Here is a 24,254-nt window from a genome sequence, read left to right as displayed (position 1 = left end):
ATAGATAAGTTTTTAAATACCTTAAAAGGTGCAGAGACTAATATTGGCATTCTAAGAATTTGTCCTGGCCCAGCCAATAGAAAGTTAAAAAAAAATATGTAAGACGAAGCTGTTAGAGTTCTGTGAGGTTCTTCGATTGCCTTTTCTGCCTTCCAGCTTATGTATATATAAAGATGGTTCTTTTGTGGCCTTGACTGGGGTAAAGCAGATCTGAGCATACTAGGGTTTGTGGTAGTTGACAGCTGAACTAGCCAAAATTACCAATTTTAGTTGCCAGGAAATAAAAACTGACAACTTACTTAACACCTGGCACTTCACCAATTCACTTTTATGAAACGAGCACAGACTTAAGTTACTGAAATTATTAAAATTGTAATTTGTTTTCCCAGTTACTTTCTAAAGATCGCAGCTAAAGAAGCCATAGTTCCATGCATTAAGAGAAAGGTTGCTTTTTGTTTGAAGAGCTACTTTCTCAACTTGAGGCCCAAAGTCATGTTTATTATTTTGCTGGCTTCTGATTTGCCTTTCTTGGTGAAAACTGATGGGCTTTTGTTTTTTCCCCTTTCAAGCCCTGTACTCAGCTTTAGCAAGATGCAGTGCATTTCTGACCAGAGAAAGAATTCAGGCTTGGAGGACACTTGACTCTATATCCTGGGAAAACCAGAGTTGAAGCCTGAGACCTGCAGCTAGGCTAGTATTTAATAGATGGTAATTGTCCAATTGTTCATTGCTCAGAAGTATGCAGGAAGGAGTAAGTACCCTTTGGTTCTTTTGCCAGGTTTTTCTCTCCAAACGCACTGTCAGGTTTAGTTGACATACCTTTCAGAGTGTGATAAAGCTGCTAGTTTAGAACCAACTGCTTCTTAAATTTGTACTTTTAATATGCACTTTAGAGACACCTTATGGCTTTTATGTTTCTATAATGCTGTTTGGTGCCCTGGTGCGAAAATCCGAAATAAATATCCCAGTTAGTGCCCTACCAATAAAGACTTCAAGCATTCCTCTCTAACAAAGAGCTAAGGGTTTGAGGAAAAGGAAAAAATTTCAAAATTATATGAAGTTAGCTGGCAGTACTTTAAAAGAGCTTCGTCTAAGCCATTTCCCCTAATAATTTATGATGGTATAGAAAGGTAAAACAGAAGCAAGAAGTGAGGTTGTCAGCCAGTACCTGTATCGAACTAGGCTTATTTGGAAGAGTCAGATGTATTCCACAAGAAAACCAGTTTCCTCTTAGATCCAGTACATGGGCCAAGATTTTTTTCCTGGCAAGGCCAGCACTAAATATTAACTAGGGCATTATGCAGTGGTTACTACTGGTGTTTGTAACAGATTGAAGCTCGGGTTAGTCTTTTTTTTTAGAAAGATCCAGGTAATCACTAAAACCGCTGATACATCAATCTTACAAAGTCTTTATTTAAAAAATTCTATAGGACATCAAAAGTGACTTACAAAGTATAACCTGTCACGGAATTCTGTGAAAGTGAACATTTTATTTATTAAAATTGTCTCTTTCTGCAAGACCCAGAGTCAGAATAACTAAAATTCAAGAATAAGGATGAAGAAATTAGAAGGTTGCATTCATCAGAGAAAGGAGAAGTACAAACCTCTTATTTTTCTTTTGGTGCTACAAACTCCTAGGTTGAATATGTGTGGGGATTTACATATATAAGTTTTAATCCTTACAACCTTTCAAAATAGAGGTAGTATTTGTAACAACTTTTCAGGAGGAAATAGGCTCCATGAAGAAATTAAATTGCCCAGAGTCCATAGCAAATAGAACCAGTATTTAAATGTGACCCCAAAAAACCTGTTCTTCCCAGATTATGCTGCTGTTCGTAGGGAGTATGGAATTTTTGAGATGTAAGGCTAATAAAAAAAAAGGGGGAAAAGGCAGCTCCTGCTTCTTCAAGTGGAAGAAAACAAATTTACCAAAGAACCTTCTCCAAGAAGTTAAACGATTTTTTTCGTGAGAAATGACCCAGGAGGCAGTGTGGCCTTAGGAAATTTTGCCTCAATAATCCTGCCTTTTAAAATCCCTTCATAATGCTAAAAGCTACCATCGTGGGGACTAGAAAAGTCATTTCTACCAGAGTTCTCATACCTATTCTAACCAGAAACTACGGTCTGACTTCATCAGACTCTTCTTTGGTAATATACGCTGAAATAGAGCTTACCTCTATCAATATCTTACTCAGGCATTTTACATAAAGGGTACCTTAACTCAGGTTAGTGGGTGGGGACTAAACGGAAACTTCCAGACTTATTTTCAATTTAATTTAAATGGATAGTTGTAGCCAAAGGGATGCCCTAAAAAGTCCTTAAGAACAGATAATAACAAATGGCTTTGTTTCCTACCTGAAGCAGTTAAGATTAGGTAAGTTAAACCATCTGCAGTTAGGTTACGTGGAGTTACCAGTCAAGAAGGCACCTGTTTAAATTACAGAACAGGAATGGCAATGATTCAAATTGCCATTAATTCTGGACTACTGAAGTCGTATCAACTTAAACATGTAGGAGATCGTTGCTTCTCAAGGTGTAGATGCTCATTCTTATTTTTTCCTTCATAGAGAAGGGTGGTACAAAAAGCACTCGGGTATTCTTCATTCACAATTTTTATTTCTTGCAATTAACTTTTATATCTTCAAAGTCGATTTGTCTTTTAAAAAATTAATACTTCTTACTCATCATACAATCCACTCCCCTCCCACAAGGTAAACAAACCCAGGGAAAGAGTAATTTAGAGGGCAGTTGAAATAGTTATATAGACTTGTGACAAAGGCTTTCCAGACCACCAACCTGTACATATACAACAAAGTGGCAGCACCTCAAGTTCTCCTGAATGAAGTCCGAACCTCCAGCCCTAGGCAAGTGGTGCCAGTGGGTGCCATGAGACCAACAAAACGGAAGCTTGGTCATTGGCTTCCATTTACTTTCATGGTAGTTAGCATGAGTCTTTAAACTGTCTCCCTTGGGAAAGTCAAAAGTAAGCAAATACACAGAGCAACATTGTGACCCAGCCAGGAGTAATTATAAGTGAAACCAAAAATAATTGACCTGGGCCAGAGAAATGACTTTATCATGTTTTTCATTAAGTCCCCAGCACCGGAAGTCGCAAGTTCTAATAATGGGCTTCTAAAGGCATGCAGTTTGTCACATCTACTTCCAAGGATTTCTTCCACTCAAACAGCACAATCCAGGGTAAAAATGTTTTCGGAGGCACAGGAAGAGCACAGACAAGTATATGCTGAGGCCTGTGTGTGACCAGGATGGCGCACTTCATACACAGAAGCAGTGAAAGCTGTCAAAGTGCTACTTACAAAGGATAGTCTAACATTACACACAACTCAACTGCACTGCTACATATGGTGGTCTTTATTTTCTTTTTCCTTGCCCAGCCCTGTCTAAACAAAATAAAACTACAGGACTGAAATTAACAACCCATTAAAATCAGCAATAAGTTACGAAAATCATAAAGCTTTTTTTTTTTTTAAGTAATTAAGGGTAGTTAAATTATTCAAAGTATACAAAGTCCAAAGAGCCAGGGGTAAGGGGGCCCAAGAAGGCTTCCTGGGGTAAAGGAGAAGGTGGGGTGGGGTGGGATGAACACCTTGGATTTGGAAAGACAAAGGTAACACATGACATCAAAGTGCAGGCTAGAAAAGAAATTTCACTTAAAACGTTTCTGAAAGTATTGGTAAGAGCAACAACAGCACCTGCACGGTGGACTGTGAGGAGGGAGAGAGACCGCCGGTAGGAAAATGAAAGCAAATCTTTACCATGAAACGAGACAAGTGCCGAACTCAACTATGTTAAGTATGATAGCGTGTCTACGATAGATATCAGATGGTTAAAAGCTGATAAAAGGTAATGATTCTAAAAGAAAATAAAAACAGCATTGACCTTTTTTCTACCTAGCCCAGACCTCATTCATTTTGTGCACTATAAAGAGTGAGGTGTGAGGTGTTTTAAAATTATCAAATGCTGCATCAAAATAGATGATTTTTTTTCCCATGTGTTTTTCCACTATAAAAGACATCTATGTTCTTTATGGACAAGCTTTAAAAAGATGTCATTTTGGTTTTCAACACATACAAACAGTTATCAAAATCTGAAATAAAAATGCTGCCGTGGCTCAGACCTTGGCCTGCTAATCTGCGTCTCAATTCTTCTGGCCCACGCAGACACAGAGGCATGGAGAGCTTTTTCCTTCTGGCCCCTCAATCCGAATTCATAGGCCCTGTGTGGTAGAGGCTGTCATACTGCCCCCATGCTGCCCAAGGGCCTAAGGGCGGCTGACTGTCGAGCTGGCGGTTGGGTGCCCTACTGATAACAATGCAGGATAAGGTTAGCTTGCTTAGCATGGAATCCAACAGAAAGCTGAGCTGCATGATGATCCCTTTCAAAAGGCTTCATGGGAGTCTCTCCTTTTGCAGAGCATGAAATGAGCTTGTTTTTTGTTTTTTGTTTTTTTTTTTTCAAGAATTGATCATCCACAGGCTTCATGATAAGCTGTCCCAGGCTGAGTTTTAATAGCTCTTTAGCTATCCAAGTTAATGCCTGATTATCTTGTCTTCTCATTACTATAGGTTTGATTTTGTTTTTAGGACCATAAAACTCAGGAAGGGTTCATAACCCCATCCTTAAATGCGTCTACTCATTGTATTATGAGCAAACTACAGAAGAAAAAGAGGACAATCTCCAATGTCCTTCTTCAAATAAACTAAATCAAGAAAATTTCACCAAGTTTTCTGCTGCCATTAGAAACTGAGATTTTCAAATATGAATATTATGAGTATTTGTTCTGCTGGGGAGGCTCTGCCCCACTTTTTGCTACGTATTTGCTTAAATAGAGGTCTTCTGACCCTTTTGTTCAAGTATAGTTTTGTTTCGTTTTAAAGAGGAGACTGCATCATGAACCCAATTTAAGAGACTGTTTGGATTGATTGGCCCAGTGAGTATTTTGCCCTGCACTGTTACGTCATGCTGCTTCTAGGAAGTGAACGAAAGTTTGACGCTGGAACTGGAGTAACCCTCGTCACTCCCAATGCTCTGCAGGCTGCTGCGGTCATCAATGTCACTGATGCTGGTGGTACTGATACTGTCCGCTTCTCCATGGGAGAACTCTGTGCTTTCAACATCCACTTCAATCTCCTCTGCCAAAGAGAGAAAAAGAAGAACGTTAGTAATCCGGACTTTCAAAAACGAATGAGAAAAGGGCATAAGAAAAAGTGATTATGTTTTGGTAGTGTAAAATAATTATACAAGCTTATTTTCCGTGATCTCTGGAGAACAGAAGTTCCTAAAGGTGAAGAGAGACAGGGATACATTTTGTACAGGGGAATGTCTGGTAACCAGCGGTGGTCTCAATCAGCAAGTTTACTAAAGCCTTTGACGCCAGTCGGTCTGGACCTCCCACCAAAAGAACTCAGCCGATTTGGGAATTAGTGCTTAATATTAAAAAATCCCAACCCCAAGTGGTTTAACTACATGTGTTTTGCATTAAACTAGAAACTAATTCTCAGTGTTGTTTATTAATCAGAGTTGCCTGAAAGAGGGAAAAAAGCATTTGTTTAGTATAGGTGAACTAGAAAATTTATCCATTTATTCTTGCCTTTGGCAGTCTCATTCTACAGACAGTTCTACAGACTTGTAGGATTCATCACAAAGACCTCTGACTACTCAGTAACCAAACTAAGCCAGTCATTTAGAGTGAACTCTGAGGGATTTATATTCAATTCCATTTAATTTTCTTGAATGAAATATAGCTTGAAATGAGGGTTTAAGCCTGAAAAGTCTCTGGATTATAGTGACATCTATAGCAAAGATAATAGCAAAGGCATTTCAGTGATGGTATTTAACTTTACTTCAAAATCAAACATGAGTTTTTTTAATCCCTAAATACATATAAGACTGGCTATCAACAGTTTGTTAAATACTCCATATGCAATCACCAGTACTACATAAAATACAGTATACATTTTAAAAAACAAAAGGCAAGTTGAAAAACAGTTCTCTCCCATAACAGCCAGAATGAACTCAAGATTCTTCAATTCTTTTAAGCTCAAAGTCTGATGTTTCATATCTGGCACTGACTCTAAGGGTTCACACTGATCTCAACTGCTTTAGAAAAGTGAATTCTTGCTGAGCCCAAGAAGACAGAGTAAGTTATTTCAAAGAGTATTATTTTCAAAAGGGCTTGTTGCTTCAAAAAGTTTTAGAAATCTGTTTCTAAAATGCAGGCATCCGTCCAAACAAGCTGTCCAAACAATCCTATGAATTCATAACTATTTGTTTTACATCCATAATGCTTCACAGGCTACTTGGTCTTTCCCGGTATCACAGAATACTTATCCAACCTACAATTAGAAAATAGAATCAAAACACCCTATCCAACAGAGCTTGTTGTACTCAATCATCACAAAGTAAAATGAGAGACTGCTCTAGTCAAATGGACTGGAGATCGCACTAAAAGTCCCCTGTAATACTGGGAAAGAGAGCTTCTAGATAAGAACAGGAAAAGAGGTTCTAGCTATAATGAGGAAGACACACTCTTTCTCAAATTTGGAGATGGGATGGGTACAAGGAGGAGTTAACAGCAGGAAGAGCAGCTAAAACCTGTAGACCTAACAAAGTCAGACAGCTACTAACCAGTAGAAGAAAGACTAGGGTCAAGGTCTGCCTCTTAATTTGGGGTCATTCCTGCTACAACTGTCAGACATAGATGTAGCATGTCCCCAAGGTTCCTGCTGCTGCCTCTGATAAACTTTTGTTCTCTGAAATTGAGTGCCACGTAAAAACAAACTTACACAGCAAAACAACAACAAACCCAAGGACTCCTAGAGTTGTGTTAAAAGGGATCAAAGATCAACTTGAAATGCTTCTATGGAATATAAGAAGCTGGATGATGGGTACATGAGAATTCAATATTCTATTCTACTTTTGTGTATGTTTGAAAACTTCCATATAAAAAGTCAAAAGAAACTCTACAAACAATTCTTTGTTTTAGAATCCTCAAGATCTCATGAGCTCTATTTTCTCTAATAAAAAGCTTAAAATCATGAGAGTTCACCTCTGGGATCTTCTATTGTGTTGTGAGGCCTGATGTGGTAGGAGCTTGAGATGAACAGATCAGTAAAATTCAAACAAAATTGCTGGTTTGTTCTTGGTCTTTCATTCTGCCAAAGACAAACAGTCTGGGACAGATGGAAAGAGAAATGAAGGGTGTGGCCTTTAAAATACAGACATAAAAATTAACATGACCAGTTACAAAACATAACATCGTGTATCTTCCTAATACAATGAATTGAGAAGAGCACAACATCACTTCTGTGATATTTCTTCCCCCCCAAATGTAAAACCTCAACTTAATAATAAGAAATCCTCAGATACTTGAAAGACACTGTATAAAATAACTGGCCAGTATTCTTCAAAATGTCATGGTCATAGAGACTAAGGAATTACCGAATGCAATGTTGGATCCTGCATTGGATCCCAGGTCAGACGAAGGACATTAGTGAGAAAACTGGTGAAATATGAGTAATGTCTATTGATTAATAATATTACATGAATGTTAATTTTCTGGTTGCAAATAACTATTATGGCTACAAAAGATGTTAATAGTAGGGAAACCTGGGTGAAGAGTATATGAGAACTCTACAATTTTCTACAGAAGACACAACTTTTCTGTAAGTTTAAAATTGTTTCAAAGTAGAGGGGTGCGTGGGTGGCTCCATTGGTTATGCGTCTGCCTTCCGCTCAGGTCATGATCCCAGGGTCGTGGGATTGAGCCCCGCATCGGGCTCCCTGCTCAGTGGGGAGTCTGCTTCTCCTCCTCACAGCTCATGTTCTCTGTCACTATCTTTGTCTCTCTCAAATAAACAAATAAAATCTTTAAAAAAATTGTTTCAAAGTAGAAAGTTAAAAATACATACCTACATAATAAAGAAAAAAAAGTCCGACAGCTCATTCAGGCATTGCTAGACCACGTTGTGACTGCACAAAACCCAGAATGGTGCAGTAGAAGAGAAGAAAGCAAATACAGAGCTTTCCAAAGCACCCTGCCTAAATTTAGATACAGGGATGCTTAGTATTTCATTAGGGAAGAAGCAAACGGCCTACCTCGCTCTGAATCAGAACGATCTGAAGAAATAGTCGATCCAATGCTGTCCATTCGTATTCGTTCCATCTCCTGAGGACCCTGCAGCTGTTCCAATCGCCGCTTTAAAAATCTCTGTTCTCGTTCCAAGTTCTCTAGCTGGTGCTGGCTCTTCCTTTCAGCTTCTTCAAGTTTCTAAAATGACAAAATGATACTTGTGTACGGTCCAGTACAAACAGTAAAATCCATTCTTACCTAACATCTGAAAAGATTTCTTCTTTGGCAGAGAAGATATGAATATACAGGTATATACGTGTATGTATCTAAAAACATATATAAATACGTATTTTTAAACATCAAAAATAATTTTCTTCATTTTTCTTTTCTGTCTGTGCGTAATGAGTGCTACATTACGTAAGGGTATGGAATTCGCAAAGTCTGTGAAGTTATCTCCATGACAGAGAAACTTGCTCTGGGCTGTAGTTCAATGGAAAAATACTGGAGGACACAGCCAAACAACGTCACCTCCACCAGAGGGCACAATTGCCTTCCTTCTGCAGACCAGCAGAGTAATTATTTTCCTAGTATTCCCAGCTCCTCAGATGGCCATGCTGTCAAAACAATTTAGTTTAATCAGGTTATGTCGCTCCCATCAGATTAGCTGAAAAGTTTTCAGGAAGATTCCTCTTGAGGTCAGTTATTAAGGAGGGCACAGTGAGCTAGCTGACGTTTATGAACAGGAATCATTGCTTAGATGGAACAAGGGCTGAGACAATCATGTACAAATATGAAAGAAATTCTCACCTTGATGTGTGCTTTGGCTTTGTTAAGCAAACCAAGTGTTGTGTGCCTGGTACAGTCTGGTCCTAGTGGAATCAGAACTTTTAAGCGTTCTAAACACAGGCGCAGATGAGCTCGTCTACAAAAGACAACAAAAGTCAAATCAGCACAGTCTAAATATTGCACTAGAAACCTCCTAAAACCTATTTTGAGACAAATAATAATTCATAGATTACTTAGTCTATATCCATGTTACGCCCCGAATTCTTCAGTTTCAAAGTATGTGCAAGTACAGGCGTGCTTACTGGTTTTCAGGCTCTACCATGACGTCTGTACTCCGCAGACACAGTCACTTCAGATTACTATCCCCAGTGGTAATCTCTGTCAGAGATGATTTATTTTTAAGCCACCCCATAAACTGTCTCCAAGTGTACTAATGTGGAAGTAGGAAAGCATACCAGGGCAACTAATTGTATTTGATTTTGAATGCCTAGAACCACAGGCTACAGTAGAAGTTTTCAGCTGGAATAACCCCCGGGAGTATAAAATGCTCAGGAATTTCCATTTCTTCTCTCCCGTCTTTTACACACACCCACACACACCTCTCTCTACAACTGTAGCCATCCTACAGTGTTACCTCTTATTATGTGTTAGGTTGAACCACAGAAAAATTCTGATATATAAGTCTCACTTATAAAAATGGCAACTTCTTATGATTCTACACATTAGAAACAGCAAAATGGTATGGCCAGCTAGGACAGGCTTAGGCAAAATATATGGCTCTGTGGTCAATTTCAGCCACTGAAACAACAACCCATGAGACAGCCCCCTGCTTCCTAACATCTCAGTGCACCAGTTCATTAGTTTTAAATTTTTATTTCTCTCCCTCACCTCTCTCTTTCATTATCCCACCTCCAATTTTCTACACATTGGGAAAAAGGTAGGTAACAAAAAAAATTTTTTTTTAAAGATTTTTATTTGTTTATCTGAGAGAGAAGACGAGCAGGGGAAGGGACACAAGGAGAGGGAGAAGCAGTCTTTCTGCTGAGCAGGGAGTCCATTGCGGGGCTTGATCCCAGGACTCTGGGATCAGGACCTGAGCCAAAGGCAGATGCTTAACCAACTGAGCCACCCAGGTGCCCTGACAAAACTCTTTACAAAAATTATTCCATTCTTTAATACACCCATCCTATGGACAACCTAGGGAAATTTTCTACTGAAAATGCTAGCACAGAGTCTCATGGTTTTACCCTCCCTGTATCCTAAAGGTACTACGATCACCATGATGAGCATTCTGGGTACATAACTGTATACTAAAACAATGTGAGTCCATATCTTTGGTTCTTTGCTTCATAGGCATAACATAATTTAGCAATTAATAAATAGTATATCTGAAAAGAAAATCCACAAATGTGTTCACAGTTTATCCTTATTCCTTAAAGAGTTGTAACTGACCATTTAGCAACTGTCTCATTTGAACCAGGAACAAAACACATCATCCTCTCAGTGAGGGCCAAAATGATTTTATGAGTTCACCCACCAAACTATGCTTTCTTGGTCTTACTACACAAGAAATAATAAGTGAAATTCTCAAAAGCAATTTGAAAGAGGGGCAGGAGAAGACAATAAGCAACCAATTATGTCACTGACAAACAAGATAATGAAGAGCCGGGAGGCCAGAGTTTGGTAATGAACTGTCAAGATTCTTCCCGCACCCACTACCCCAGCTTTGGTCAAGGGTCCATTAGTATATCCATTCCAGGCCTCTTTACTGAGTTCAGTAGTTCATATCTAATAGTTGGTTCCAGGCTGAAGTCTGACATCTCTGATGTAGATAAAGGAATTTTTAAAATTTCCCTAAATTAAAGGTCTATCAATGGGTTCCCCTTAATGAGACTTAACAATTTTGAAGTCATTGTGCTGCCCTGCTGTGCTACCCCAAATCACAGAACCTTTAGTAAAATTCTCGTTTTTAACTGGAAAACCCCTTGAGTGAAGACTCACATGATCACTGAGTGCTTTTGCTGGGCAGACTAAAACAGTAACAAAAAAAAAACGAAACAAAAAATCCATAGTAAAAAGTGCCTTTAAACTCTTCATTAGAATTATTCTAGCATATATGCCTAATAACTGCACTCCTACAATATGACTGGAGGACGAAGAGAGAGACTGGTGGTCGTCTTGCTAAGAACTGGAGGCTCCCAAGGAGGCCCTGAATTCAGGCATCTAAAAAAGTTAATACAGCAACTAACCAGTAAAGTTAACAAGTACGTTGGCACAAAAATAACTTGTCAATTTTGTTTACTTAACCCCAGAAGTTCGGTGTATATACAGGAAATATCTTCTACACTGAGTTTAAGGAACTTCACAATGACCCCTTACTAGAGTTTTACGTCAAGGAAAAAATGGGTGCTTCAGTTTTCTGTTTTTTAGATCTAAATCATATTAAAATCTAGGTAGAAATCAACAAACATCATAAAATGTCTGTTTTTTTTCTCTTTCTTCTTATCATTGAGATATGTATTTACTACATGACTTTGTATATTCAGCAATATTCCACACACTTGCTTGAGTGGTGGAAGTAAAAAAAGAAATGTGAATTCTAGGAGTTTATAATTTAGACTACAGAATGAAATATATTGTTTGGTTTCATTTGGTTCATAATGAAATGAGTCACACGGAATTCAAGGGCAACAGAATCTGAATAAAAGAGGAGATTGTAACTGGAGAAAGCACACTTATAAGAGAAGTTGAAACTTAACTTTGGACTTGAAGGATACTGAATTTGTCTACGGAAAAGTAAGCCTTTTCCAGGCAATTAAAAGAGTACAGGACTCAAGTTCATATACTGAAATCAAGTTACTTTTTTCTTTCAGGGGAAAACGACGAAGCTGGAGTTCTGTAAGGAAGTATCAGCCAAGTTCAGTGGTCTGGTGGTCTGCAACAGCACTGACAAATCAGAATCTGCCCAAGCCATGGGAGTCAACGTTAGGACGGCTAGATGAACAGCAAGGCAGACTACCCTCTAAAATATTTTTTATTAGCCCCTATTAAACATTTCTTCAGTCAAGTAATTATAAATGTGCTCCAAGTTAGAGCTTAAGAAAACATGGCCTGAGTTATCATGTCTCACAAAGACCAGTGATGCCATTTTCCATGTTTTATAAACATAATCTTTTAAAATAGGTAAGAGTATGAAGAATGGATGGTAAATGATGTCCTTTGCTCTCCTGTGGGGAAAGGTCCCTGTGAGAGCCAAATGTCATTTCCTCCAGTTTTTATACTGGTAAGAGAATCAGGCATTTGGAGAAGAGAGTAACAAAAGGTTAATGGCAGTTGAAGGACAGAAACTGACCAAGTGGGAGCCACACTTTTCAAAACTGCCGTCCAAATATACTGTACACAGTTTTCCACATGCGCTTATGATGCCGGTTTTAGGTGAATTCACCCTTCCAAGAGCAATGTAATACCCTGTGACTGACTATAAACTGGGAAGTCTAACCAGAAAATTCATTCACCTTGACGTGTAACTTTTTTCGCCCCAGCAGATTACTGAAACACACTGTACAGCAGAATTCTTCCCTTACAATGGTGCTGTGCTGCTCTCCACCCTTTCCCCCATGGTCTCCCTGCTGGTGACCAGATTGCAAGCTTAACCACCAACGACCTAGAAAGGCATATCTTTTGATGCCATCTGGTCCTTTCTTTTCTTGCCTTCATTCTCATGTGACCGGTGGCTCAGGAGCCTCTTGTATGGGGTTGCCAAATCATGGACCGTAAGACACTGGAGGAAGAAAAGAGGACAAGAGGAAAACAAAACAAAACAAAACCAACAACCTTGGTTTGATTTGAAAATCCTTATGCAGGGCGCCTGGGTGGCTCAGTGGGTTAAGCCGCTGCCTTCGGCTCAGGTCATGATCTCAGTGGTCCTGGGATCGAGTCCCGCATCGGGCTCTCTGCTCAGCAGCGAGCCTGCTTCCCTCTCTCTCTCTCTGCCTGCCTCTCTGTCTACTTGTGATCTCTCTCTGTCAAATAAATAAATAAAATCTTTAAAAAAAAAAAAAAAAGAAAATCCTTATGCACTAAGAAAAAATTTGCAAGTAGCATAAGATGATATTTTTCAAATCTCCAAGGAGTGGAAGATCTGACACAGAGAAAAGAAGGATTCAGGAATGGTAGAGCCCTGCAGGTAAAGAAGTCTGGGGGCCAGGGGGGTGCCTGAGGGGCTTGGTTGAGCATCTGACTCTTGATTTTGGCTCAGGTCATAATCTCAGGGTTGTGAGACAGAGCCCCATGTTAGACTCTGCGCTCCGTGAGGAGTCTACTGGAGATTCTCTCTCTCCCTCTGCTCTCCCCCTGCTTACATCCACGCACATTCTCTAAAATAAGTAAATCTTTAAAATAAAATTTTAAAAAAGGAAGGTTGGGGAAAGTTAAGGCTGATGTTCTGAATGCTCCAATGAACACCAGACTAACAACCAATAGAAAAACCTGACATTGTAAAATTTATGGAACTAGCCTTGATGGAAAACAAGAAAAAAATTTAGCCCCCTGGTTAGCATTTATTTAATGTTTCACAGCACATGGAGGGCTTAATAAAAACTCTAAAATGTGGGGCACCTGGGTGGCTCAGTCATTAAGCGTCTGCCTTCTGCTCAGGTCATGATCCCAGGGTCCTGGGTTCGGGCCCCGCATCGGGCTCCCTGCTCAGCAGGACGCCTGCTTCGCCTTCTCCCATTCCCTCTGCTTGTGTTCCCTCTCTCGCTGTGTTTCTCTCTGTCTAATAAATAAAATCTTAAAAAAACAAAACAAAACAAAACTCTAAAATGTAAATCTTTCCTAATTTAGCATGATGGTTACACACTGCAGCAGGGTGCCCTGTGAGAAAACTGGAATCTCCTTGCTGAGAGGGAGGGGGCAAGAGAATGGAGATACCAAAGCACTTTTATTTTCAAAGACACTTTGAGGTCTGTTTTAAAATAGATTTAAAAGTGGGTTTTACCCAGGGGAAGAGGCAATTTCCAGTGACTAACCTTGTTGGAGAGAAGGTCCTATCGAACTAACCCACACCTTCAGAAAGGGCAAGCCCCTTGTGGGAAAAGGAACAATTAGAGTCTGTTTGGCTCTTATTTTGGTAGATTGGGATCATTTTTCCCTGAAGGAACCAACGCTGCTTTTGATTTCAAACCTTGTAAACTCTACTGCCAAACTGAAATATCACAGGACATGAGGGGAAATGATTTTGCTATAAAACGGCCCCTCCTAGTAGCTGTGATATTTTAAGGCATAGGTATATCAACCACAAGCAGCACATAGTGTTGAGGGAGGAGAGAGGAAAGAATTCCCTTTCAGAAGAAAATTGCAAGTACCATAGGATGATGTTTTTCAAGTCGTCTCTTAAAACTCTAATCCCTCTGTCCAACAACAATATGAAATTTAACACCTGCCCAGCCTCACAAAGCATCCATTGGCTGGTGCCCTCAGAGGCAACAGTCCTTCATTGCAACTTGCTTGTCTTTCATTCCTCCACTAAGGATTATCAAACTTTGCCAAGGAACTAAATCAAAATGGAAAACAAGTCAAATGATAGGGAAAGTACTTGTACTTTCCTCTCTGCTGAATGTTACGCAATGGACTGAGAGTCCTCCCTTGAGCCACGTTCTTCAAAGCTGCAGAGGCTTGTGGCCAGGTTTCCCAACTCCCTACACACCACTTCTGCACATGACAGCAATTAGCTGCTTGTCCTACACATTCTTATTTCAGTGTTTCTCTAATATTTAATGTGTTGAGAGTCTTCTGAAAATCTCTAAAGATACACAACTTCTTAAGAAAAGCGACGTTAAAAATGAATCCAAGTATCAGGTGCATGCATGCTACTCATGGATCTTATTTAGGAAAACAAATACTATTTTTCGCGGTCAAGCTTTTCGTGTTTGTGAAATAAGAAAACTCAGACAAGCTATTCCCGTAAAATAGCATGTGCTAAATACACGTTTCACTTACAACTTACATGCTGACTGCTTCACAAAAAATAAATGAGCTATTAACTGTCAGGTTATAACTTGGTAAATGATGGTAAAGTCATTTCCTTAGCATCGGAGCTGACCGTTGTGTCATGGGACTTGATGACAACAAAACAAAAACTCAGAACAGCGAGGACTCTCATTTTTCCCAAAAAAAAAAAAAAAAGCTGCTTTCATTAATATTCCTTGTAATTTAATTGGTATCTTGTAAAACGGCCAGATAGAAATATCAGCAGGCATTATAATGAAACTGCAAATTATATAAATTATATATACTATATAATATTATAATAATATAAATTATTCTATAGGCACATTGTCCACCTTAGCACTGAAGGGCTCGTCTATATATAATTAAATGAAATCAGTTAAAGTAAGCCTTTACTCACTTTACTCACTCTTGGAAGGAAATCACCCTGTCACCCCAATAAAATCTTAGGGTAGAAAGCCAGAGAATATTTACAGCCAGAAGGTTAAATATACAGTAGTACGGCTTCCAGAAATCATACTTTTCCTCAAAAATTTGGAAGAAAACACTATTTTATATGAAAATAAGCAGAAATAATGCAAAGTATACTTTAAAGGCAAAAAAAGACTTCAAATAAATCTTGCACAATTTTATACCACATCCAAGACCTCCCAGAATCTGTTCAAACTACTAGAGCAAATTACCTCGGACACTACAGAGCTTTAGAATTCAGAACATCATTTCTGAATCGTAACTGGGATTGTGTTTTTCAAAGGTTTAGTGAAGGAGGGAAAGTGGAGTCAGGGAGAAGAGATGGTGAGAGACGTGAGGACTCGATAAATCAACGACAAAAAATGATACATTCTTTCTCAAACTGCGCAGATTCCATGTAGGCTGAAATTTTATTTCGTCTTTTCATCTCAGAGATACGAAGAGGATGAAACGGCATTCGGTCAGCAGCAATGATCATCAGCAAACAATGAGCTGCACCTTATTATGTCACTGAACTAGAGGCTGTAAAAATTTTAAAAGATGCCAGTAGTAATTTTTATGTTTGAAGATGTTATATCACTTGGCCTTCAGCCTACCACCTTTCCTGCCTCACTTCCCCTTACCCATACCCTCGCAAACCTCTTCCACAAACCAAATGCACTTTTATATCTACCCATTTCTCTACCTGGAATGTCCTCCTCTCCACTGCCTACCGAGTGAACATCTAACTCCTTTACCAGCCCACAGCCAAACTACTGTTTCTTCTATGACATCTTCATTGATACAGCCCTTCCTCAGAAAATTAATACTTGATTTTCACACTAACCACACTGTATTTTAGTTATTTTCTAGATAAGACTGAATCCATACTTTAAGTCATTTCAGTTTTTCTAGCAACAAACAGAGTAACAGACACACAGTGGAGAGGGGGGATCTAACATAATTTCTAGTGGGTATTTTTGGGATTCTCAAAGTTGAGGTAACAATACAAGGGCCTCCAAACACTGTATTTGGATGCCAGGCCGACATTCACGAGAGAACTGCTTATGGATGCCAGAACGGTACGCTGGGGATTTGCGTGTGCAGCTGAGGTTACCACCAAAGATGACGGACTACATGGAGAGTAAACTGACAGTCTCCAACCTCACACCTGATTAGGGTCGACATCTCTTTTACTAGTGAAGTAGAAGACTGAGAATTGCAGCCATTAGACTGATTCACCCAAATATTTGCAGTGACGGAGGACTAAGATGACAATGTCAAAGGAAATTCGCCAATATTTCTTCTAATCCAATTTTTCGGTCACCAATTAATAAGCCTCCTTGCAAGTGAAAAAAAACTGACTGAATTAATTCTGGCCTCTGTTGCAGCTGTTGTTCAAGAAATAATAATAACAAGTATAATGGCAGGAAGGCAATTACTAGGAAAAAAATAGAAAAGACACAGCTAAGCAAACCCAGGTATAAGAGAGGAAAGTATAAAAGAAAATACTCTACAATGCAAGAGAAAAAAAAATTAAATGAACATTTTTTTTTTATCCCATCTGATAACACGAGAAACTAGTATCTGCAGCTTTAAAGGTCACAGGACTGCTGACCAGTTGATGCCTCCAGTGCAAGACACATAAACAATGTTTTGAACAGTCCTGCATTCATCTCTAAGGGAAAGTTGACTTTTGAAAAAATAATTTGAAAAAAATAATTAAAATCTGGTTCCAGAGGCATATGTTCTTCACTGAAAACCCCCATAAGGAACCTCATTTGCAAAGTGATTTAATAGAAATTGTTCACTTGACGTCCATTCTATGCTAAATTTAGTTTCCCTACATATATCTCATCCCCTTTCTTATCTGTTTATGAGTACTCAGTTTTAGGGGAAAAAAAAAAAACTTGATCATTCATTCACCATATTTCTTCTTTGGTCACACAAGAACTTTCTGTATTCCAAGTTTCAAAGTCTGGGAAATAGGGCTACATCACTGGAGAAAACAGTGGCAATTTGTTCTAAATACAAAATAGCTTATTTTCCTTTGGCAACTCTCCAGGGGTTTGGGTGGAGGGAAAGGATACTCTTCTCTGGAGAGATCAGGCTCTGAACCTGGCCTACTGTCAAAACTCAGCTGTGGGTGGGAGAGAAATTTTTAACAATTATTTATCTTTCACATCAATTTGGAAGCTGATTAAAGATTTTTGCATTATTAACAGTTTTCCTATTCTTCAGCTTTTTGTCAGTGTTCATCCCTATTCTGGCAGCCCCCATTGGCTGATTTAATGGTACCAAGGGGCCGAGAAGTGCTGCTGTCCAAAGAAAAAGCATTCTCTCACAGGGACTGGGAAGGCAATCTGCAGTCACAACAGTAGCTACTTGTTAATTTTCTATTTGAAACACAGTGATGTCAATAGTATTGTACCCTGCCAGCCACCATGGGGTAAAGTACATTTTGAAACCAAAACAAACTTCCTACGTGCTGGCAAGTCAGATTTGAGACACTGTGATAACGTTCTGGAAGACACTGCCCTAGTTTTATACACAAAATACACACAGCAAGCATTAGTCTATTCTTCTAGAAAAGTGTGACCCCAACACTCACAGCCACACTCTTACCCACAGCCCAGGGCAACTCTTTCATTACATTGAATTATATAGCCCAGGATGGTAGAGGGCAATGAAGAAATAGTGTTACTTATCTTTAATAAAACAGTGATTCCACACAGCACAAACAGCACACTCGAAGAACGCTTTGGATTGTAAATGTCCACTTAGAAGTATAAAATGAATATAGCACAATGCTTTTAAACATGGCCCCGCTAATAAGATGTGATTAGCATAATAGTTCATTTTAAGAGGGGGTGTACTCACTTAGGAGGAAAGACACATTTTATTAAACGTAAAAGGAACACTCTGGCCTAAGAATTAACACATCTCTGGAAGATGAGAGCCACAATTTGTACTGAGTATGAGTAACCTGAAATAGGGAGCTAAAGGATTACAAGTGGTGACCATGCTTACTACTGGCAGAGAGCAAATGGTCTGGCATTGCTGGACATCTGCTAATTCAGTCAGGTTAGCCAGGGAATATTTTTAAAGTCCCATTTTAGAAAAACTTCCCTGAAACCGAAATGAAGGGCTATTTGCTTTTTGTTTTATTTTGTTTGGGGGAATAAAATTTGGGGCAGGAAAAGGGTAGTAACAAAGAGGAATTATTGACCAATGTGTAATTTTAAAAAAGTAATAATAATCCTGAGGTATTCCCTGGGAATTGAGACTCTCTAAAAACATAAGACTCATAATTTTAAACATGCCACAGTCCTGACGATGACAGAGAATTAATGTTTCGGTTTACCTTTATTTCAAAGTTACATAACCCTTCTGATCTTTCTCTTTCATTATACTGTATCACATTTTTTTTGATGACTACAAAGAGTCCAACTGAAGTGTAGTTTTTGAAAGTTACTTCTAGAGGCAGCTTTGCATAACACCTGGCTCCAATCCTGGGCATGCTCTCTTCTAATAAAAGAGAATTTTTTTTCAGTGTTGTATTAAGCCATTGAGGATTTTTACCCAGGTAGAATATGCACTTTACTTCTTTTTTTTTTAATGAACTTTACTTTTTAAGACCCTCTGAAAAGGAAAAGGTATTTATCAGTTAAAAAAAAAAAAACCTGGGTTCAAATTTATGACTTGTTTCTATCTCTAGATCTTAGTTTGACTCTCCTCTGGATAAGCCCAGGAAAAAAATTAAGTGAGAGAAGAATCAGAGATCCAATATTTATTTTCTGATTGCAGCCTTAACTCAATACCAATATAGCCTTCTGTCCAAGAAGGCCTGCTGCCAAGTGCCATGGTATCTTGATTCCAGAATTAATCTGTACTGCTCTACGAATCTGAAGAGGAAAAGCCAGGCTGAGGGAACATGCTCCAGGTTCTTACCACTGCCAATCAAAATCTGCAGGACAGATTATATGGCTCACTTAAGTATATTGCAATGAGGACACAAAAACTGTTGCTCCAACCAAAGAAGGTGATAGAATTTGGAGGATAAATGTGCCCCACTTAGCTGTATTTCCTTTCAGATATTAGAGATGTAACGGGATGAAAGTCCCAAAATATCTCTAGGATCACCAAAGTCTCTAATCTTAGGAGACAAAACATATATGAAGGATCCTTTGAAATGATGAAAAATAACACCCAAAACATGTTTGGTATTTTCTTCCAAACACACCGATATTTCCTGAACACTGCAAGCCAGCAGATGCGTGTTTCCTCCGTCATCTGACCCCGGACATACAGCAGTAAATTCCAACTGCTTTCAAGGGAGTTTTAGGAGTCCAGGATCACCAAATCGCTCTTTAGGAAAAGCCTCCTGCATTACAAAAATAGCAGTCTTGCAAAGTCATTCAGCTCTATCTAAATTGTGTTATGTTTACAAATATTTTAACTACAAAGACGGAATTTCCAATTGAAAAAGAACCTTATTTAGAAAAGACTGGATTTTTTTTTTTTTTTTAACAGCTATGCCAAATACAAGCTGTTCTGCAAAGGAATAATTGTGAATCAGACTGGAATAAAGTGAATCAAGATAGAAAAACCATAGACATTACAACCCTAGAGAAAAATGTCATAATTGGTCACACCAATGATCCAAATGCTAAAGAGTACATTTCTGTCAGTGATACCAACAGATGGCTCAGGAAAATTATGATGGTTGCCCTCCATGACACTATATATATATATATATATATACACACACACACACACACACACACACACACACACCCCTATATATATATATATGAACCCTGAAATAAATAAATATATATATAACATAATAGAAACATACCCCTAACATCTTCTTACTAAAGCCCAGTAGCAATGTTTTATTAAAGAACTGATCTAAAGTGGTTTGATTTTATTTCCATTTTTTATTAGGGTAATAAATCCCTATAAGGATTTCCCTTTGTAAAGCAAGACTGTCCATTTTATTTCTTAAATCCAAAAATCCCTCTTTTAAGCTTCAAGGGACTATACTGCCTAATTCTATTCATTATTATTTTGGTGAAACAAATCTTAGTGTACCCTTACTTAATTTCTAGATTTCTGGGGCACCTGGGTGGCTCAGTCTGTTAAGTGGCTGCCTTCAGCTTGGTCATGATCTTCAAGTCCTGGGATCAAGCCCCATGTTAGGCTCCAAGCTCCGTGGTGAGTCTGCCTCTGCCTCTTCCCTGGCTTGTGCTCTCTCTCTTAAATGAATAAATAAAATCTTAAAAAAAAATTCTAGATTTCTTCCTTATTCTAATTTAGCTATTCCATTTCCAAATTAGAAAACCCAAATTTTCTCATTTAATTTTATATTAAAGGGTTAACACTGCTCTAATTACTTTGGGATAAAAGTGTCAGAAAACAAAGCATAGTATGAAAAACAGACTTTTTTTTTGTAAATGGCATAAAATCCCATGTCAACCTATATCAGTTTTTAGGCAAACTTAAGAGATAGGCAGTATGTTGAAATTTTTAAAAGTCAGTGACCTAAGGTTGGTGTACTAGAGAGAAGTTTATAAAAGCACACTTGGGTTCTCTACTAAAGGATAAATTGAGAAGCACTCAGAAGAAATATAAGTTATAAGGGGAAAAACATGATCATAAAAGTTACTAAGACTTTCTCATACAGGGCTTACTAGAATAAAATGAACATCTTCAACAGTACTCCGAAACAAAATGACATGTAAGAGATGTGGACAGCTAAGGAAATGGGCTTTCGGTTTTCCTTATTTACCCAAAGTTACAGCAGATTGAACTGTCCCAGTTAAATTTTCCTGTGAAAAGACTTTGTGAAAAGACTTTTTCACAAAGTCTTTTCACAAGACACTTGGGTATTCACCAACATTGCTACAAAAGAGAGAGAACCATAGTAGACACCCCTCCGTAAGAAAAACAGCCACTAAAAACAACACTGTATTTTAGCTGCCATTAGAGACACACCAGGAAAGCAAGTAGAGATGAAGAAGGCTTTATCGCAGTCTTTAAATGTAGTCCCAGGCCCATACCTATCTTAGCCATGTTTAACAGCTGGAAGTTCAATTTCACTTCAGAATAAATGACAAACCGTATTTTAATGTTTAAAAGACAAAGCAAAAAAGCTTCAGATGCAGCATTTCTCCTGAAAGCCCTTAAAAACATATTGAAAATGTGATAAAACCAAACTTGCAAACTCCTAGAAAGAAGCATGCAAGTCACAGGAATGAGTCACAGGCTCATAACACTAAGCTGTTCATGCTAGTTTTGGTCTATGATAACCTGCTGCTATGAGTTTAGCTCAGCTCCCATCTGGGACACACACAACTTAACACTTAATTATATGCTGCCTATAGGGGCTTTATAATCATATATTTTGTCTTCTACCTAGACTATAAATCCTCAAAAGCAGAGTCTAGGACTTCTCCTTTTATCCTATCCCCTAGTACCCAGCACACAGTCAATACCTAGCAAGTGCCTGTCAGTTGTTTGTAATTACCTCTGGGAGTCCTTCTTCAGTGCCAGGAACCAAGCAACTTCAAAAGAACTCCCATTTCCACCAAAGATCTTAATCAGAAAACATGATCTTGGGGTTAATGGTATGTAAGATAGTTAGGAGACATTAGCATGGACATCTGACTATTTCTCATAAGTCGTCTTAGATTTAATGTTCAAAACAAACCCTAAATTTTTCAAGACCAAGGAGGTTTGAAACAAATCCTAAACCAAACTCTTAACTTTCAGCATATTTCTTAGTTATCTCAAGTAAAAGTGCAAACAGTGGAAAGGGGGAAAAGAGAGGTCCAACTGCTCTTTAGTGTTAACGGTAAAACTGCAGCCAAGAGAGGAATAATTCTTAAAATTATTTATTCCTAACCTCTGCCTGTGGGACCTATACCAGCATCCAACCCCTCTCTAGGAAAGTACTCAAAGCTCTATCAAAAAGGTTGAGAAACCTCTAACTAACCTTCGTTTGCCAAGAAAGGTAGGGCCAATCTCAAATTAAAGCTGCCAATTTCAAACATATGTTTGAGCTCCAGGTTCGCTACACTTAAACTAAGAAATCACAGACAGAAGCAGAATACAGTTCTTTATATCATTTCCAAAAATGTTCTCCATAAAGAACTACCACCTGAAAGAAATTACTTTTAGATTAAAGCACCAACCAGAAGATGCCCTCAAGCTAATGTTTAAAAATCCATTTTCTCGAAACATATGTTTAACTATACAGAAGAACCTGGTGGTTGGGGGGGAGTAGGGAATGAGTGAAACAGGTGAAGGGTTAAGGGAACACTTGTCATGATGAGCACTGAGTAATGTATAGATTTGCTGAATCATTATATTGTACACCTGAAACTAATATAACACTACGCTAATTAGACCTGAATTAAAAAATAAAAATCCGGGGCGCCTGCGTGGCTCCGAGGGTTAAGCCTCTGCCTTCAGCTCAGGTCATGATCTCAGGGTCCTGGGATCGAGCCCTGCATCCCTGCATCCCTGAATCGGTGCTCTGCTCAGCAGGGAGCCTGCTTCCCCCCCTCTCTGCCTACTTGTGATCTCTCTCTCTCTGTCAAATAAAATCTTTTAAAAAAATAAAAATCCGTTTTTTCCTATTCCATTCAAATATTACTAATCACTGCTGACTACAATTTTAAAATAAAAGTAATTTTTATAGCAAATTCTAAGGCCAATTAAAAATTTAGAAAACAACAAAAAAATTTAGAAAACAACAAAGGCCTTTTAACTTTACCATGAGTAAACTAATCTACAAATCTTTATCTGTATGAAAGTTAAAAAAATTCTGTGATCTCAAGAACAGTGAGAAACTAAGCACTAAAATCTTTCCTTCCAAGCACAGTAGATCAAAATGTGCTAAAAATAATTATTTTTAAATTTTCTAACAAAATGCTCGACAAACCAAGAACAAGTTTCAATATAATCACACTTGAAATTTACTACAGATCACTTCCTATTTAATACATTCTTATCTCTATTTTAATTACTTCATAGTTTTCAAATGAGCCAAACTCATAACTGCATTTTTAAACAAAGCTACACACACACATTTTTAAATTCTGACCCAGTAAGATGAAAACCTAAGAACACCAATTGGCCATTTCAGTAACAATCTCTTTGGCTAGAAACATTTATGGAACTTGTTAGCTTCTATGATGTTTTCCTAAAGTTATTAATTCTAAACTAAGAGAAATATTAGCCTTCCAAAAAAAGAGGAAGTCTTCCTAAGGCCCTGCGGAGCACAATGTTCTAGCTGATAATGGGACCTTCCATGAAAGAATCTGTTTTAAAAATTCTGCAGGATTTGGATGATGTCAAATTAAATAGCTATCAGAATAAACCAAGTTAGGGGAGCCTGGGTGGCTCAGTCTTTAAGCGTCTGCCTTTGCCTGAGGTCATGATCCTGGGGTCCTAGGATCGGCCTGCATCAGGCTCCCTGCTCAGCGGAGAGCCTGCTTCTCCATCTCCCTCTGCCTGTCACTCTGCCTACTTGTGCTCTCTATCTCTCAATCAAATAAATAAATAAAATCTTTATTTAAAAAAAAAATAAGCCAAGTTACCAAAACACCAAAAGAAAAACAGAATTAACATAACTACATATAAAAATCATAGACAAGGCTCTATATCTCAAAAAGCAAGCTGAAATTTAGTAAAGATGCTAATATCAAGTTATAGAGCTATTTAAACAGAACAAGGGGACAACACAACTTGTAATAACTCCAAACATTTTGAGGAAATGTTTTCACAACAACAAAAAAAGGTCTGTCACAGCTTCTCTATTTATAGTAAAACTTTACGTCACAATCATTAAGTTTCTTGGTCTGCTGTACCAATTCACATACAGAGAAAAATGTACTTTCATCTGTAA

At 38.3% G+C, this 24,254-nt stretch overlaps 1 protein-coding gene across 4 annotated transcripts in view; it reads right to left on the bottom strand.

Annotated features, from left to right (window-relative positions):
• Nucleotides 1-1,389: 1,389 nt before the first annotated feature.
• Nucleotides 1,390-24,254, bottom strand: part of MXI1 (MAX interactor 1, dimerization protein) — an 82,653-nt gene continuing 59,788 nt past the window's right edge. For all 4 annotated transcript variants that reach the window (XM_046026892.1, XM_046026890.1, XM_046026894.1 and 1 more), the window contains exons 4-6: nucleotides 8,900-9,014; nucleotides 8,119-8,290; nucleotides 1,390-5,153 (exon numbers count right to left, since the gene is read on the bottom strand). In XM_046026892.1, coding sequence (XP_045882848.1) covers nucleotides 4,990-5,153; nucleotides 8,119-8,290; nucleotides 8,900-9,014 — 451 coding nt within the window. In that variant the 3' untranslated portion in view covers nucleotides 1,390-4,989. The remainder of the gene's footprint in view (nucleotides 5,154-8,118; nucleotides 8,291-8,899; nucleotides 9,015-24,254) is intronic.

This window comes from Meles meles, chromosome 13 (genome assembly GCF_922984935.1).
Source record: "Meles meles chromosome 13, mMelMel3.1 paternal haplotype, whole genome shotgun sequence".
Lineage (NCBI taxonomy): Eukaryota > Metazoa > Chordata > Mammalia > Carnivora > Mustelidae > Meles > Meles meles.
The sequence above is the reverse complement of the archived record's forward strand: the minus strand, read 5'-3'. Positions and strand labels throughout refer to the sequence as shown.